Here is an 18841-nt window from a genome sequence, read left to right as displayed (position 1 = left end):
GCCCTCCGTATGTGAGCCGCAGCCCTCCGTGTGTGACCCGCAGCCCTCCGTGTGTGTGACCCGCAGCCCTCCGTGTGTGTGACCCGCAGCCCTACGTATGTGATCCGCAGCCCTCCATGGGGGATCCGCAGCCCTCCGTGTGTGACCCGCAGCCCTCCGTGTGTGTGACCCGCAGCCCTCCGTGTGTGTGACCCGCAGCCCTCCGTGTGTGTGACCCGCAGCCCTCCATGGGGGATCCGCAGCCCTCCGTGTGTGACCCGCAGCCCTCCGTATGTGACCCGCAGCCCTCCGTGTGTGTGACCCGCAGCCCTCCGTATGTGACCCGCAGCCCTCTGTATGTGACCCGCAGCCCTCCGTGTGTGTGAATCGCAGCCCTCTGTGTGTGACCCGCAGCCCTCCGTGTGTGAATCGCAGCCCTCCGTGTGTGATCCGCAGCCCTCCATGTGTGATCTGCAGCCCTCTGTGTGAGCTGAAACCACCTTTTTCCCTTTTATCTCCATCCATCTATATCACTTTCAGCAGATTTCATGCTTCAGATGTAGGATTATCGTGTCAGATGCGGAGCTGTTATTATGGGATGTAACCCAATAGCCCCCAGAAGTCATCCCACCACCTTCTACCATCCTAGTATGGTGCGGTCACCCTGCGTGTTACCTCAGGGGGTGCTTTACATGTCCCTACAAACTGCCCATAAATCTCATGGCCTCGTATTTGGTTTCCAGTTTGTAGTCTGATAGGGAACAGCCTCCAGCACTGGAATCGGAGACAGATTACACAGTTTTATGGATCTAAACGTTACTGACACTCAGGTTATTGGGGCGAGGCGGGCAAAAACAGGAAACTAAAGAAAATCAACGACTGCAAGACTAGCACAGATGAGCATGAATTTCGGCGAGTCGTAGTCCATAGTATTCATCTGTTTCTTCGTTATATGGATTTCTGGAGACGCTGGGGGACATTGCTGTGATCAGATTTACCATTCAGCACCCTAAAACTTGCAAATATCACTTTGTGCAAATTCTCAGCCTCAGGCGTCACAGACTTGATTGGGTCAGTAAGATCAGAGCGAGTGAGCGGCTGATAAACGCTTCGATCCCAACAAATGTGTCAGCCATGTACAATATGGATGATACCGGCAGCGGAGAAGGTGAAAGGCTTCATCGTAATACACAATGCTCCTCTCCATACAGAGACCCAGACTAGTCACAGGTCTAGGACAGGTATTAGTATGTGACACGTCCATTACTCTCCAGGGACCCGGACAAGGACTGTTTATTGGTTTCTGCTCCAGTGGGATTTGCCAGGACAAAGGCCACAGATGGAGAGCAACTTCCTTTCACCACCTGTTAACAGCAAGTTTAGTCTTTTAAAATGACCATCCCCCTCCTCCATCCACAACACAAACACAGGACCATGAGGGCTGTGGGGTCCGCACCGCTGTGACTTTAAATAATGCAATCAGTCATCGGTGACAAGGCCGGTGTCAGGGGTAGGAGGGAGGGGGTCCTGGTACAGAAACACAAGCCGCAGTCCAGGGCTGAAAACTATAACATGGCCCAGAAAATATCTAACAGATAATACCATTCCCTATTATCCATGGACCATTCCCTATTATTACAGACCCTCTCATCTCTTGGCATCACAGACTTGGCCCTATCCTGGATCTCATCATACCTAACAGACCGGACATTCAGCGTCTCCCACTCACACCTCGCCCCCTGTCGGAGTCCCACAAGGTTCAGTCCTAGGGCCCCTGCTCTTCTCCATTTACACCTTTGGCCTGGGACAGCTCATAGAATCTCACGGTTTTCAGTATCATCTCTATGCTGATGACACACAGATCTACATCTCTGAACCAGATATCACCTCCCTACTAACCAGAATCCCTCAATGTCTATCCGCTATTTCATCCTTCTTCTCCACTAGATATCTGAAACTTAACATGGACAAAACAGAATTCAACATCTTTCTCCCATCTCACGTGACCCCCCCAACGAACCTATCCATTACAGTAAATGGCTGCCAACTCTCCCCATTCCCACAAGCTTGCTGCCTCGTGGTAATCCTTGACGCTGATCTCTCCTTCAAACCACATATCCAAGCCCTTTCCACTTCCTGCTGACTTCAACTCAAAAATATTTCACGAATCCATTCATTCCTCAACCAAGAATCTGCAAAAACCCTAGTCCATGCCCTCATCATCTCTCGCCTTGACTACTGCAACCTCCTGCTCTCTGATCTCCCCTCTAACACTCTCGCACCCCTCCAATCTATTCTAAACTCAGCTGCCCGACTAATCCACCTGTCCCCCCGCTATTCCCCGGCCTCTCCCCTCTGTCAATCCCTTCACTGGCTCCCCATTACCCAGAGACTCCAGTACAAAACCCTAACCATGACATACAAAGCCATCCACAACCTGTCTCCTCCATACATCTGTGACCTCGTCTCCCGGTACTTTCCTGCACGCACCCTCCGATCCTCACAAGATCTCCTTCTCTACTCCCCTCTTATCTCCTCTTCCCACAATCGTATACAAGATTTCTCTCACGTATCACCCCTACTCTGGAACCCTCTACCACAACACATCAGACTCTCGCCTACCATCGAAACCTTCAAAAAGAGCCTGAAGACCCACCTCTTCTGACAAACCTACAACCTGCAGTAACCACCGATCCACCAAACCGCTGCACGACCAGCTCTATCCTCACCTACTGTATCCTCACCCATCCCTTGTAGATTGTGAGCCTTCATGGGCAGGGTCCTCTCTCCTCCTGTACCAGTTGTGACTTGTATTGTTTAACCCCTTAATGACAGTCGATACGTCTTTTAACTGACCTGAGATATAAGAGAATAGCCTCCCCATACAGCTGACAATCCAGCAGCTGTTGGCTGTCTACTATAGCTGACAACTTACTGCATCAGCCACGATCAGTGTTTGCACTGTCCAAATCTATTTAACCCCTTAAATGCTGATGTCAATAGAGACTCCATCATTATAAATGGTTAACAAAGTGTGGGGACTTCCTCTTTCTCCAAATTGGTGCCCTCAGATCATGATTGTGTGGTCCTGATGTTTGCCATGGCAACTCATGACCAAATAGTGGCCTTAGAGTCTGACAGCTGTTGTAACCTGTTCAGAAGTTAGCAGCATTTAGGTGGTAAAAATACACATTTTCATCTTTGTTATGCCACTTTGCATTAATTCCTGAAAATCACCTGAAGGGTTAATAAACTACCTGACAGCAGTTTTCAATATGTCAGGGGTTGCGGTTTTTAAAATGGTATCACTTTTGGGGGTTTACCAATATATGGGACCACTAAAGGCACTTCAATCATGGATAGGTCCCTAAAAAAATAAATTTTGTAAATTTCCTTGAAAAAATTAAAAATTACTGCTACATTTTTAAGCCCCCTAAAATGCTAACAAAATAAAAGAATATTTTATAAATGGTGCTGATGTAAAGCAGGCATATGGTAAATGTTATTTATTAATGTTTTAATGTGTTATGTCTATATGGATTAAAGGGATAATCATTCAAAGTTTGAAAATTGCTAATTTTTAAAATTTTTCTCAGATTTCTGATATTTTTTATGAATAAAGACAAAACATATCGACCTAAATTTACCATTATCATAAAGTATAATGTGTCACAAAACAACAATCTCAAAATCACTGGAATATGTTGAAGCGTTGCAGAGTTATTACCACATAAAGTAACACTGGTCAGTTTTCAAAAATTTGGCTCCGTCACTAAGGGGTTAAGATTATTGTACTTGTTTTTATTATGAATACCCCTCCTCACATGTAAAGCGCCATGGAATAAATGGCGCTATAACAATAAATAATAATAATAATAATAATACAAAGCCCACGACGCGCGGACACAGCAGATACCGCCACTCATGTGTCAGCGCGACAAAGAACCGACACAAAGACGACAAGATCGCGAATTACCATCACATGAGATCAGATACGTGCAAACGTCATAGCAAAACTGGCGACAACCACATCTGCCCACAACTATACAGGAGTTACACCTGACAGTGAGCACACAGCACCAGGGCGAACCGGGACCGATCGCACAACCTGCAAACTACTGCAGAAATGCAAATGGCAGAAATAAATATATCCGATCACAGGGAAAAGGGACTGAAGATCAAGAGACCCCAGAAATATCTCCTATATCATACCTCCCAACCGTCCCGATTTCAGCGGGACAGTCCCGCTTTGGCACCGGGGTCCCGCTGTCCCGCTTCGGGCATTTAAAATCCCGAATTTGCGGCCGCCGGTGAAGCCCCGCCCACTTCCGGGACGTAGAGAGAGCCAGCCTGTTTTTTTTTTTTTTTTATAAAAGCTGCCTCCTGACCGCCGGCGCAACACCCCCTCTCCCCCCTCCCGCCCCCTGTGCGGCGCTGCCACGCTGAAGGAGAGAGCCTGCAGCAATCAAGATGAGAGGTCAGCGATTCACTACCTCTGGCTGTGTGTGCACGGAGCTCCGGCTTCTGCTCTTAGCTGCTATCCCGGCAGAGAAGGAGAGACGGGGGAGGTGCCGGGATAGTGCAGAGCTGTGAGCAGGAGACTGAAGACTTCAGCAGAGAGCTGCACATGGACATCAGCCGCCCCTGCATCACAGAGGAGATTGTGTGTGTGTGATGTGTGTGATGGCTGCGTGTGTGTGTGTGATGGCTGCGTGTGTGTGTGTGATGGCTGGGTGTGTGTGTGTGATGGCTGGGTGTGTGTGTGTGATGGCTGGGTGTGTGTGTGTGATGGCTGTGTGTGTGTGATGGCTGGGTGTGTGTGTGTGATGGCTGTGTGTGTGTGATGGCTGCGTGTGTGTGTGTGTGATGGCTGCGTGTGTGTGTGTGTGATGGCTGCGTGTGTGTGTGTGATGGCTGTGTGTGTGTGATGGCTGTGTGTGTGTGATGGCTGTGTGTGTGTGTGATGGCTGTGTGTGTGTGACGGCTGTGTGTGTGTGATGGCTGTGTGTGTGTGATGGCTGTGTGTGTGTGTGATGGCTGTGTGTGTGTGACGGCTGTGTGTGTGTGACGGCTGTGTGTGTGTGATGGCTGTGTGTGTGTGATGGCTGTGTGTGTGTGATGGCTGTGTGTGTGTGATGGCTGTGTGTGTGTGTGATGGCTGTGTGTGTGTGACGGCTGTGTGTGTGTGACGGCTGTGTGTGTGTGATGGCTGTGTGTGTGTGATGGCTGTGTGTGTGTGATGGCTGTGTGTGTGATGGCTGTGTGTGTGTGATGGCTGTGTGTGTGTGATGGCTGTGTGTGTGTGATGGCTGTGTGTGTGTGACGGCTGTGTGTGTGTGTGTGATGGCTGTGTGTGTGACGGCTGTGTGTGTGTGATGGCTGGGTGTGTGTGTGTGATGGCTGTGTGTGTGTGTGTGTGATGGCTGCGTGTGTGTGTGTGTGATGGCTGTGTGTGTGTGTGTGTGTGTGTGATGGCTGCGTGTGTGTGTGTGTGTGATGGCTGCGTGTGTGTGTGTGTGATGGCTGTGTGTGTGTGTGTGTGATGGCTGTGTGTGTGTGATGGCTGTGTGTGTGTGATGGCTGTGTGTGTGTGATGGCTGTGTGTGTGTGATGGCTGTGTGTGTGTGTGATGGCTGTGTGTGTGAGATAGCTGTGTGTGTGTGATGGCTGTGTGTGTGTGATGGCTGTGTGTGTGTGATGGCTGTGTGTGTGTGATGGCTGTGTGTGTGTGTGTGATGGCTGCGTGTGTGTGTGATGGCTGCGTGTGTGTGTGATGGCTGCGTGTGTGTGTGTGTGTGTGATGGCTGCGTGTGTGTGATGGCTGCGTGTGTGTGATGGCTGCGTGTGTGTGTGTGATGGCTGCGTGTGTGTGTGTGTGTGATGGCTGCGTGTGTGTGTGTGTGTGTGTGTGTGATGGCTGCGTGTGTGTGTGTGTGTGTGATGGCTGCGTGTGTGTGTGTGTGTGATGGCTGCGTGTGTGTGTGTGTGTGATGGCTGCGCGTGTGTGTGTGATGTCTGCGTGTGTGTGTGATGGCTGCGTGTGTGTGTGATGGCTGCGTGTGTGTGTGTGTGATGGCTGCGTGTGTGTGTGTGTGTGATGGCTGCGTGTGTGTGTGTGATGGCTGCGTGTGTGTGTGTGATGGCTGCGTGTGTGATGCATTTGTGTCAAAGCTGCATGTGTTTGTGAGCTGCGTGCGTGTGTGAGCTGCGTGCGTGTGAGCTGCGTGCCTGTGTGTGAGCTGCGTGCGTGTGAGCTGCGTGCCTGTGTGTGAGCTGCGTGCCTGTATGTCATTATACAGTATGGAGCATCATGTGTGGTCATTATACAATATGGAGCATCATGTGCGGTCATTATACAGTATGGAGCATCATGTGCGGTCATTAGACAGTATGGAGCATCATGTGCGGCCATTATACAGTATGGAGCATCATGTGCGGTCATTATACAGTCTGGAGCATCATGTGCGGTCATTATACAGTCTGGAGCATCATGTGCGGTCATTATACAGTCTGGAGCATCATGTGCGGTCATTATACAGTATGGAGCATCATTTGCGGTCATTATACAGTATGGAGCATCATGTGCGGTCATACAGTATGGAGCATCATGTGTGTTCATTATACAGTATGGAGCGTCATGTGTGTTCATTATATATTATGGAGCGTCATGTGTGGTCATTATATATTATGGAGCGTCATGTGTGGTCATCGTACAGTATGGAGCATCATGTGTGGCCATTATACAGTATGGAGCACTGTGTGGCCATATTTTTTTGTTTATAATTATTGTATATGAAACTGTGATCGGCAGTGCTAAATGGGTGTGGTTGGGATGTGGATATGGGTGTGACTAATTATGAATGGGTGTGGTCAGAGGCGTGGCCTAAAATTTGCCGCGGCGCGCAAAGCGCGCCGCAAACTTTGTCCCTCTTTCCCATCTTCAAAAGTTGGGAGGTATGCCTATATCACAACTGGAGGGGGCTTCCACAGGCCACATAGATGGAGAATGGTCAGTGAGCGATCGTGGTAGCTCTGACCTCCCATAAACAGCAATGCTCCTGTCTCCTCTGAGCCACTGCAAGACTCCTCTGCTCTCCATCCTCCTCCTCCAGACTCCTCTGCCCTCCATCCTCCTCCAGACCCCTCTGTCCTCCAGACTCCTCCACACCCCTATGTCCTCCTCCTCCAGACTCCTCTGTCCTCCTCCTCTGGTCTTCTCCCTCCTCCTCCCACAGATATTTGGGGCTCAGACGACTTTAGTCTAATGTGTATGAGGGCCTTAAAGGGAATCTGTCGGCAGATTCTTGCTACCTAATCTAAGAGCAGAACAATGTAGGGGCAGAGACCCGATTTTAACAATGTGTTACTTACTGAGCTGCTTGCTGTAGTTTTGATAAAATCACTGTTTTATCAGCAAAAAATTATCTTTAAAGGACTAGTTGGCCACCAGCTGCCTGGTAGTGCTCCATATTCATGAGCTACGTATAACCCCGCACCCAGCACTGATTGGCAGTTTTCTACCTATGCATAGCAGCAGGTGTGGGGTTATACAAAGAAAGAGACAGTGCCCAATCAGTGGTGGGGTTATACAGAGACAGTGCCCAATCAGTGGTGGGGGGTGGGGTTATACAGAGAAAGCTGCCAATCAGTGGTGGGAGGCGGGGTTATATAGAGAAAGCACCCAATCAGTGGGGGTGATGGTGTTATGCAGATTTCAGCATGTCGACAACTGCTTGATCTGCACAGAAAACAGTTTTTAATCAAAACTGCAGCAAGCAGCCCAGTAAGTGACATCACTGGAATCAGGGTCTCTTGCTCTATATTATGCTGAAGATTTCCTTTAAGTGATGTAATAAAGCAGAAGGTATTAACTTAAGAAAATTACATGTCTGTGATGGACTGTCTCTATAGTCCATAAGTCCGTGTGCGGCAGACCTGAGCCGACTATTGCAAATATTTCTGCTTTGTGAAGGAAACGTCTCGTTTCCTGTGTGAACAACGTTTATTTTCTACATTGGTCCAAGAACAAGTTGGTGGATTTGACTATTTTTGTGTCATCTACATGAAGAGGACAATGGCTTGTGATTGAACGGTTAATGACGGCCATCACGCGAGGATCTTAAAGGGGCACCAAAGACGTCGGCGGGAAGCATCTGCGCTAAACTAATATTTACAGGGAGAGCAAACAAATCTGGTCCTGTAACAGTCAGCGATGTGTGCAGCAAATCCCAGTAATGAAGTCCATTCATCAGAGAAGGGTCCTGATGTCGCCGCTATCATGACGGATGTGTTTGTAGCAGCGTTCTCATGTTTACCGGATACACAGAGTGTAATATCAGGGGTCACCACGCATCTGACTCCGAGGACACTGTATATGGAGGAGTCGTTCCTTGCCAGCAAGCAGAGGACGGTAGCCACGTTGTGCGCAGGAAGCGTCGCCGCCCTTCTCTATATATACTATTGGACATATGTTTCCTAAAAGTGAATTCAGGGAAGTGTGCGTCAGACAATAGAGAAAGACTGCAAGGACGAGCGGCTGAAGAGGAGGGGTCCGGAGACCCCCAGATTATATCTGTGAGCTCACCTTAAAGACTACAACGTGTGAGGGACGGGGGTGAATGGAGTCTACGGCCGGATCTTATTTCCTTGGGGAACATCTGACATCAATAACTGCAGTTTATCTGACTGGAGGGGAAGTTTATACAGAGGAGGGTAGAGGCGGCATCACGTGCTCCGGATACCAGACATACGTCCATTATTACCTCTGTACAGGAGTGTTACTAATAGGGGCGAGGGTCTGACAACCTCATGACTTGTCACAGTGGGTGAAGAGAGGTAGTCACCGATACATTACACAACAGCTGACGATATACGTGATGCGAACATTTCATGGTCAAACTGGAAAAGGTCTCCAGATCAGGCATCTCCTCTGGGCTGTAGACTTCATCTTGTTAAGGGAGCATCTCCTCTGGACTGTAGACCTCATCTTGTTATGGGGGCATCTTCTCTGGGCTGTAGATTTCATCTTGTTATGGGGGCATCTCCTCTGGGCTGTAGCCCTCTGATGTAGACCTCCCATGTATAGGTAGTCACTGTGGTTCAAGAAACAGGAGGATCAGAGACGATGTACAGCCATAGAAGGGGGCTGGCTGCTTGTTTCTCCAGCCATCTTCTATGTATCCGCTATGCTTAGTCGGCTCGTCTGCGTCTATATCTATACATTGGCTGTGATGGAGAAGGGCTCTGGCTTGGCTAGTGAACTGATCAATCCGCCAGCCCCCTTTCACACCCGAAACGGATGTGCTGAACCCAGAACCAGGGCTGAAGTGGGGAACCCCGTTATCTAATGAGTAGATTATTGGGGGGGGGATCTTTCTATTCCACACATAGAGGAGGTGGATACACTGCATATCAAGGTTTATTCATTTTATAACTAACTTTTGGCTATTTCTATATTTGCTGTAAAAACACAAAATACAATAAATCTAATAAAGACAGAGAAGATTTTACACAGGCGTCCGCCATCCGGTGCTCATTTCTACATCCCTAGAATATGCGGATCCGTCGCCGTCTGTACTTCATGTCCCAGCATAAAGAGACACAATTAGATCTGCCAGAGGCGTTTCACAGCCGCGTCCCCCACCCGGGGTGATGTACATAACCGGCAGCCGCCGGACCCCGAGCTCTAATTAGAGGGGGAACTTCCAGCAGCATGAAGTGAATGTTCTGTGGTGAAACCCGCAGAGCAACGCAAAGCCCAGAAATCCAGAGGAGCGCGACAGTTCGCTGCACGAGACGGGCAGGGAAGTCACCGCCGTGTACAAGGGCAGCTGCAGCCCCTATACATGTACAGATGTGAGAGAGCTCTTCCTGATGATGCCCCCACATGACAGATGTGACCTGTGTGGGGGGCAATTACTTACTAAATTACAGTAAGGTAACATCTTCAGTTCATTCATCACTAGATTAGAGGTGGGCGCTCTATTGCATTATTGTTTATACAAAAACTATTTTCCACGAATGGTGGTGAAAAGAGGCGCTGCAGCAGCACATTCCAAAAATATATGAGGGGAGTCTCCTCATATTCCTCAGCTCTGATTTCTGTTGTAAAAATCTGCAAAACTTAGAAATCCCACAGACCTGAAACTGCAATGGTGCCACCTCCTCCAGGGGGTTAGGGTCTCTCTAACTCCAGATCTATCCCTATATATGATCACCCCACTCTCTAACTCCAGATCTATCCCTATATATGATCACCCCACTCTCTAACTCCAGATCTATCCTTTTAAATTATAACCCCGCTCTCCAACTCCAGATATATCCTTATAAATAATAGCCCTGCTCTCTAACTCCAGATCTATCCCTATAAGTGATAACCCGGCTCTCTACAATCACTACTGCGTAACCGATCAGCGCAGGTAATGACTCGAAAATGAAAATAAGGCGATTTGCAGAATTCAATGAATTTAAAGTGATAATTTATCTTTGCTCTTCGTTTCGGCTAAATACAAATTTAAAGGGATAGCGCATCAATTTCACCCACCAGTGGAAATGCTGATTAATTACATGTAAATCACTAGTGGCTGCAGTCTCTTACACTGTCTACAATCGCAGCTCACAGTTATCTCCAGAGATAGGACAGATGAGAAACAGAAGAGAAATCGGCCTGGTCTGAGAGAAAATTTCTGCCTCCTTGGACTTCAGCATCAAGCGCAGCACGGCGACCCCACACACACACGCACGCACACACACAAGAAACAATCTTTACTGAAATAAACACTCCCCGATCCTTTCTCTCATTAACTACTTTATTAAAAAAGAAAAAAAAAAATCCCGCTCAGGTCTGACGTAGTCCATCGAATCTGACGTACAAAGCAAACAGCCAGTTCTGAGTCACGCTGTGAGAGGTGACGTCACTGAGCGTCGCTGTGTCCTGGTAGTGGCTGCCTGCAAAGTCCATGTAGCATCAGGACGAAGCTCCGTAGTCTTTATACATCGGATTCACTGGACTCCGTCCAACCTGCATGGGAACTTTTTTTTTTCTTTAATAAAATTTTGAACGAGGGAAAGTGCCGTTGTTTATTTCTCTGTGCTTCGTGTGCATGTTCTTTTCAGGTTTCCATTTGCCGGACCATGATGAATTCAGTGGTCTACGTCAAACCTGCGTGACTTTTTTTTTTTTTTTTTAATAAAGTGGTGAACCAGGGAAAGTGTGGAGGAGTGTTTATTTCATTAAAGCATTTTTTTATGTGTGTGTTTTTTTTCACTAGTGGGATAGTAATGGAGAAGAGTCTATCTGATGCCCCAATTACTAACACCAGGGCTTGATGTCAGCTGTATTTTTTAACAAATCCCAGCTGACATCAACCACAAGCCCCTTTACCCTGACTGTCACCGCACAGGGGCAATCAGGAAGAGTGAAGCGCCAAAATTGGAGAGTCTCATGTGATGTGCCAATTCTGGGGCGGCTGTGGGCCGGTATTTTTAGGCTGGGAAGACCAGTGACCTTCTCAGTCTGATAATATAGGCCCACAGCTGTCTGCTTTACCTTGGATGGTTATCAAACCTATGGGGGACCCCACATCATTTTGTTTATTCAATTATGTATACAGTACATTACACACGCAAGGCACTAGTTTGTTGTGAAATTATATAACTGGCGCATATCGCTATCTATTATATATCTTCTATTATTTATCTATAGCCATCTATTATTATCTATATCTTTATAGAAGCTTTCTTTTTTTTCAACTATATAAGCTACAAACAGCCATCATTGCTGAACAAAAACGCATAAAAAACAAAGTCGGCTTCGTATTTCCTGCCAAGAAATGCAGAAATGGTGCAGAAATTTCTGCATCCAAATACTGAACCTGTGCACGTATCCCAACGCTTCAGTGCGGGTCCAGGGTTGTCTCTCCATCCAGGTGAAAGTGCTGGTAGTTGCCAGGCAGAACAACAGGATGACTGGTGCCTAAATAATAGGGGATAACTTACTGATCACTTGGGTCTGACCTCTAGGACCCTCAAGGATCCGGAGAATGGAGTTTAGGTGCCTCTGCTCTATTGTCTAAGAGATCGCTAAAAATAATGAAGTGCTGTTCTCAGCTTTCATCAGCAGTCCCATAGACAATGACTGGAACAAGTGAACACCATTTCATTACAGAGATTGCTGGGGACCCCAGTGGGGAGACCTCCATCAGCTGGTTATCCACTATCCTATAGGTATAGTAGATCGTTCAATTCTGGGAATACTCTGTGTATTCAATGCAATGTACTGATTTTCCCTGCAGCGCACCCAGAGGGTGAATGCAGTACTACATATTACAATGTAGCACACAGAAGAGCGGAGTCCTTCAGACTCAGTCTTCTGCAGCTATTCTCTTGTATTGGGATATCCAGTAGTAGGTCATTTGAAAATATTAATCTTTTATAAATTGTGCAGAAAGAGAAAAGCAAAATCTAGAAAAAAGGGCAAAGTATCAAAAAACAGAAAAATCTCATGATGCGGAAAATTAGCGAGACAATAAAATAAATTTTTCTAAAAAGCCGAGCAAGAAAACAAAGGGAGAAAGCAAAAAATGTAGGAACATAAGAAAAAAATCTAAGAGATCTGAGAATGGAAGGAACCAAGAACCAGACAGCCGACATTAGTCATTAAAAATGAAAAAAAATAAAAGACATTTGCGACGAGCAAGACTTCATTTAAAATCACTCTGACATTTCCCCTTGCTGAGATGAGAGCACTTTAACACTGGGAGGTCCGAGGGTCCGAAGTCTTCCCCCACCTCTAATGACACGTCTAAGGAGAGCGCTTTATTAGGAGCTCTGAGAACTGTCTCTGAACCCCATGAATCTTCATTACTACATCCAGGTCTTTGGGAAAGATGTGACGCTCGTTAATTATTAGCGGTGACAAATCTGGAACCCCTAAAATAAATCTGTATAATATCTGCTCAGCTCATCCAAAAATACTGCAAAAAAACAGAAAGACACTGGAACAAGGACTGGAGCTCGCAGGTAGAGCCCCAATTACTCCCCGGCTGATAAGACTCCCCGGCTTTGTGCCGCTTCAGCTTTACAGTCTCTTGTCTGCATAATGGAGTAAAAGTGACAGAAAATCAATGAATAATTCCCATTTATAATGGAGGACGGTGGAGCGCAGCCGGCATCCACAACTGGAATGTAAGGCTGCCCTGTAAAGAGCTTCCTCCAAGGTGGCGGCCACGTGATCGGGGCTCATTACACGATGGCCATGGTGCTGAACAATATGGCTGCTTCTGGGGACCGGACACGTGACGGCCAGTGACACGGCCGCGGTCAGCTCTTAGGGCGGCTTTTCTAAGTTGCTGCCACTTTGGAGGCCGCCCAGCGCCGCAGTCACAATTACTGGACAGGATCTATTTTCTAAGCAGGAGCAATAAACAGACAATTACAATTGTTACTCGGCTTTCTCCATCGCTGGTTCCAGTAGAAGCATCGGTGCCTGATCAGCGGATATCGGCCTTCCCGGTAATGGCGTCTCTGTGTTGGCGCACATTCCCCGCAGTCTTTGTAGAGCTGTGGATCTGAGCTGCCATTATGGCGGATTTGCTGAGTCAACGCTGCGGATAGTAACGGTTCTCTATACAGCGAGGAGTCAATGGAGCGCGGAGACGACAGTAAACACCATTAAGTACAGAATGGAGGGTTTTATCGTAGCCGTAAACGCAGAGTGAGAAGTATATCACCAGCAGACACAGCGTCATTATCACCACCACCATCATCATCCACAGCAACACAGAGCCAGGGCAGAGACGGCACCGAGGGGTCCGCACAGGGGAGCCAGAAACACAGAGCCAGGGCAGAGACGGCACCGAGGGGTCCGCACAGGGGGAGCCAACAACACAGAGCCAGGGCAGACGGCACCGAGGGGTCCGCACAGGGGGAGCCAGAAACACAGAGCCAGGGTAGACGGCACCGAGGGGTCCGCACAGGGGGAGCCAGAAACACAGAGCCAGGGCAGACGGCACCGAGGGGTCCGCACAGGGGGAGCCAGAAACACAGAGCCAGGGCAGAGACGGCACCGAGGGGTCCGCACAGGGGGAGCCAACAACACAGAGCCAGGGCAGACGGCACCGAGGGGTCCGCACAGGGGGAGCCAGAAACACAGAGCCAGGGCAGATGGCACCGAGGGGTCCGCAGAGGGGGAGCCAGAAACACAGAGCCAGGGCAGAGATGGCACCGAGGGGTCCGCACAGGGGGGGCAGAAACACAGATGTAGCAGAGCTGAGCGGAGGCTGAACTGGGACTAAGGAAGCGCAACTGGGCCGGAAGAGCCGGGAAGATTATGTCACCTGCAGTCCTATGTAACACCACAGATAACACAGTGATAACTCTCCGAGTACAGAGAATGTGCTAGATATCACCTGCAGTCCCATGTAACACCACAGATAACACAGTGATAACTCTCTGAGCAAAGATACTGTGTTATCTGTAGTGTTACATAGGACTGCAGTTGACATCTACTACATCATATGTACACAGAGTTGTCGCTGTTATCGGTGGTTACATAGCACTGCATGTGATATATACTACATTATTTGTACACAGTTATCAGTGGTGTTACATAGGACTGCAGGTGACATTTGCTACATTATCTGTACTCAGAAAGTTATCACTGTGCTATCTGTGGAGTTACATGGGACTGCAGGTGACATTACCACATTATCTGTACTCAGTTATCACTGCTGTTACACCACAGATAACAGTGATATCTCCCAGTACAGATAATGTAGATGTCACCCGCAGTCCTATGTAACCACACAGGTGACAGTGATATCTCCCAGTACAGATAATGTAGTAGATGTCACCTGCAGTCCTATGTAACACCACAGACCACATATAACCTCTTTGCACATAAAGCGAGCAGTTGCAGCTGGGCTCGCTGCATTATGACACTATTATACACAGTTCTTCCTTTTTGTGTTGCTGATTATGATTTTTATTTCTGGCAGCATTCCATATAACCGCGGGGCGAGAAGAGGGTGATGCGCTGTATATCGATGTGCTGCATATCATGAACATCCATCGCCCGCCAAGGCCCATTACTGATACCTATGACCCCCAGAATCCTCGTCCTGCAGATATCACCTGAGAGATGCTTCTCTGTTATTATCTTAAGACAATAAAAATCCAATTGCTGGTGTCACTCAGCCGGGGAGAGGTCGGAGGCTGCACAGGGACCCCCCAGACAATGCCGACCTCCGCTGGTTGATGGATGGCAGCTCCTGGTCTGCTAAGATCTGTAGACAGATAACCAGAGGGCCATTAGAGGGGACGCGCAACAGACAGGCGGATATTTTGGATTTTACGCCATTTCTTAAATCCTATCACCATCTGACCAGTGTCAGCTCAGACAGCGCGGTATCTCAGTTCGTCTGGGCTCAGAGACTTTTTCACCATTTATTATATAATTACTTTAATCCAAGTTATTTGCACTGGGCCATTTCTCGCTTTTCCATATTTTGCCACTGAGACGGATCGGTGGATTTATCATTCTGCTCCTCTTTCCTTTTTTTACTCCGATTCTTCCTGCCATTTCCATCTATAAACATTTACCCGTCTCCCGGCGATTTCAGACATTTTGTTCCCGAGCTGATTTATGGGATATAAAATTTCTCATTTAACCGCGCCGAGCTCAGCCGATATAAATGAGGTCCTCGGGGGAAGTGTGGAGCAGATCTCCGGAGCTTCGCTCTTCAGGGAGAGGATCGAGAGGCTCGGATACTCATCACCGCAGAGCGATCAATAAGGCTCCTGTGACCACAATGGCCGCCTCGCCTGCTCGCGGGGATGACAATATTACAGACACACACTATACCCGCAATCGCAGAGGCAGCTCATGTGTCGCCAGATGCTGCAGAACTACACGTCCCAGCCTAACCTGCCAGTTACACACAAGACAGGAGGACCCTGCTCAGAATGCAGCGTATAAATTCACTTAAAGGGATTCTCCACTGTAAAAAAATAAATACATCTAAAAAACAGCAAATGGGGATAAAGGGAAGACTGGCCGGAAACGTTCCTTCTCGCCCCTTCTGCACCCTCAGAGCCTGTTCAGACTGGTTTCTATGGCTGTTCTGTCTGACAACCTCACTTACAAGCTTGTAACTATTGTTTGAGGTAACCATGGTAACCAGAATGTAACAAATACTCACCTCACTACTGGTGAGAATCCATCATGGAGCTTTCCCCACTGTCCACAGAGCCGTTCGATAGTGGCCACAAAGGCACGGACACCACAAATTATGGCCAAAGTTCTGTCACAGTGGGCCTTGACGGACATTTGCCAGTTTATCCAGGTGGTCCTGGTGGAGGATATTCTGTACACAGCACATCAGACCCCCAAAATAATGAAAATGTTTCCAGTCTGGATATGACCCATCCGAGACGATTCTCTATGCTCTTCTACCCAATTTCTGCTCTATTTGTGTAATGGACATTAAAGGGGCGCTCCCCAAATTATCGCATAGCCACCTTATAAACTCCAGCACATCACTGGCACTAGTACACTTGGTACAGGTGGTCTTCTCCATACGGACCCCCCAATGCCACTTACGTGCCACCTCCAGAGACGCGTTTCGGCTCACTGATTCTCCCAGGTAGTTCCGGGCCACGCAGATATAAATCCCTTCATCAGGTTTACTCCGCCGTCCATGTACAATACGGAGGAAGAACAGGGAGCCGCTGGGCAGCAGCATGCGGTGGGAGCGAGGGTCGTCCTTGTCCGTCTCCACGCGCTCGCCATCTTTGTACCACTCGATAATGGGCGTCGGACGGCCCTCCGCCTTACAGTTCAGCGTGGCAGGCTCCCCTTTGGAGACAATGTGATCGGACGGGTGCTCCACAATCCTCGGGGGAAAATCCTCCAGACGAGGCCGGGACCCTGAAACGGGAAGATCAAGACCATCAGAAACAGCACAAAACACCTGACATCCCATAATAAGCCCGCACAGCACTGTATCTAAGCTGGCATGTGTGGTACCCTCTGCTGAGCTCTGAATCTAATCATCATGTGTGATACTGTCTGCTGAGCTGTGTATCTAATCCTAACATGTGTGGTACCCTCTGCTGAGCTGTGTATCTAATCCTAACATGTGTGGTACCCTCTGCTGAGCTCTGAATGTAATCATATAATGTGTGATACTGTCTGCTGAGCTGTGTATCTAATCCTAACATGTGTGGTACTGTCTGCTGAGCCGTGTACCTAAGCCTGTCATGTGTGATACTGTGGGATGAGCCATGTATCTAATCCTAACATGTGTGACACTGTTGGGTGAGCTGTGTATCTAATCCTAATATTTGGGATACTGTCGGCTGATCTGTGTATCTAATCCTAACATGTGTGGTACTGTCTGCTGAGCCGTGTACCTAAGCCTGTCATGTGTGACACTGTTGGGTGAGCTGTGTATCTAATCCTAATATTTGGGATACTGTCGGCTGAGCTGTGTATCTAATCCTAACATGTGTGGTACCCTCTGCTGAGCTGTGTATCTAATCCTAACATGTGTGGTACCCTCTGCTGAGCTGTGTATCTAATCCTAACATGTGTGGTACTGTCTGCTGAGCCGTGTACCTAAGCCTGTCATGTGTGATACTGTGGGATGAGCCATGTATCTAATCCTAACATGTGTGACACTGTTGGGTGAGCTGTGTATCTAATCCTAATATTTGGGATACTGTCGGCTGATCTGTGTATCTAATCCTAACATGTGTGGTACTGTCTGCTGAGCCGTGTACCTAAGCCTGTCATGTGTGACACTGTTGGGTGAGCTGTGTATCTAATCCTAATATTTGGGATACTGTCGGCTGAGCTGTGTATCTAATCCTAACATGTGTGGTACCCTCTGCTGAGCTGTGTATCTAATCCTAACATGTGTGGTACCCTCTACTGAGCTGTGTATCTAATCCTAACATGTGTGGTACCCTCTGCTGAGCTGTGTATCTAATCCTAACATTTGGGACACTGTCAGGTGAGCTGTGTATCTAATCCTAACATTTGTGACACTGTCGGGTGAGCTGTGTATCTAATTTTAACATGTGTGGTACTGTCGGCTGAGCCGTGTATCTAATCCTAACATTTGGGACACTGTCAGGTGAGCTATGTATCTAATCCTAATATTTGTGACACTGTCGGCTGAGCCGTGTATCTAATCCTAACATTTGGGACACTGTCAGGTGAACTGCGTATCTAATCTTAATATTTGGGACAGTGTCAGGTGAGCGGAGCTAAACCTCGCAGCCTGGTGCTGTGCTGCTGAGGGGAGCATCTAAGCATCTACTATGTGATACGCTCGGCTGGACAGGTGTATCTAAGCTTCTTTCTAATGCCAGGTGACGTGGTTAGTCAGGATGCGGGTGTCGGGGCCATGTCGGCCTCACTGGCGCAGAGTATTTCAGGAGACACCCGTGGATTCTGTCATCAGGCTGAACACGGGGGATGACCGCCATTCATGGCGGCGCTCCTTGTACCGGAGATACCTTCATACAGTGACACTAAGAAGCAGCACAATGCTGCAGCTCCGCCGTCGTGCGTCATGAATCCCCCTCATCTGCAAATGTCGACTTTACAATTCTCCAAACAAGAGCCCACTTCAAAAGACAGTATGATTAGAAGCCCGGCAGAGCGGGCGGCGGTGATCAGACCCACATGTCGCCAACACGTCGCCTGCCAAGGATCACCATGGAGCAAGTAAAGAAAGCTCTGCCATAGTGCAACGGAAAGTCCTGCAACTTCTCATCATTGCCCATCTCCACCGGCTGTCAGTGAATGAAACACTAAAGACCCTGGCAGACACAAGGGGTCCTTCTCCGGTAGCCG

At 48.2% G+C, this 18841-nt stretch overlaps 1 protein-coding gene across 24 annotated transcripts in view; it reads right to left on the bottom strand.

Moving 5' to 3' along the window:
- ROBO3 (roundabout guidance receptor 3) overlaps positions 1-18841 on the bottom strand; it is a 552219-nt gene that overhangs the window by 87444 nt on the left and 445934 nt on the right. For 23 of the 24 annotated variants that reach the window (XR_013213088.1, XR_013213087.1, XR_013213084.1 and 20 more), the window contains one exon: positions 16580-16906. The exons of the other annotated variant lie outside the window; for it this stretch is intronic. Coding sequence is in view for 2 of the 23 variants with exons in the window: in XM_077249556.1 (XP_077105671.1) it covers positions 16580-16906 (327 nt within the window). In the remaining 21 variants the exon portion in view is untranslated. The remainder of the gene's footprint in view (positions 1-16579; positions 16907-18841) is intronic. 24 annotated transcript variants of the gene reach the window in all.

Source organism: Ranitomeya variabilis, chromosome 4 (assembly GCF_051348905.1).
Source record: "Ranitomeya variabilis isolate aRanVar5 chromosome 4, aRanVar5.hap1, whole genome shotgun sequence".
Taxonomy (NCBI): domain Eukaryota; kingdom Metazoa; phylum Chordata; class Amphibia; order Anura; family Dendrobatidae; genus Ranitomeya; species Ranitomeya variabilis.
This window is presented reverse-complemented; position numbering and strand designations above follow the sequence as displayed.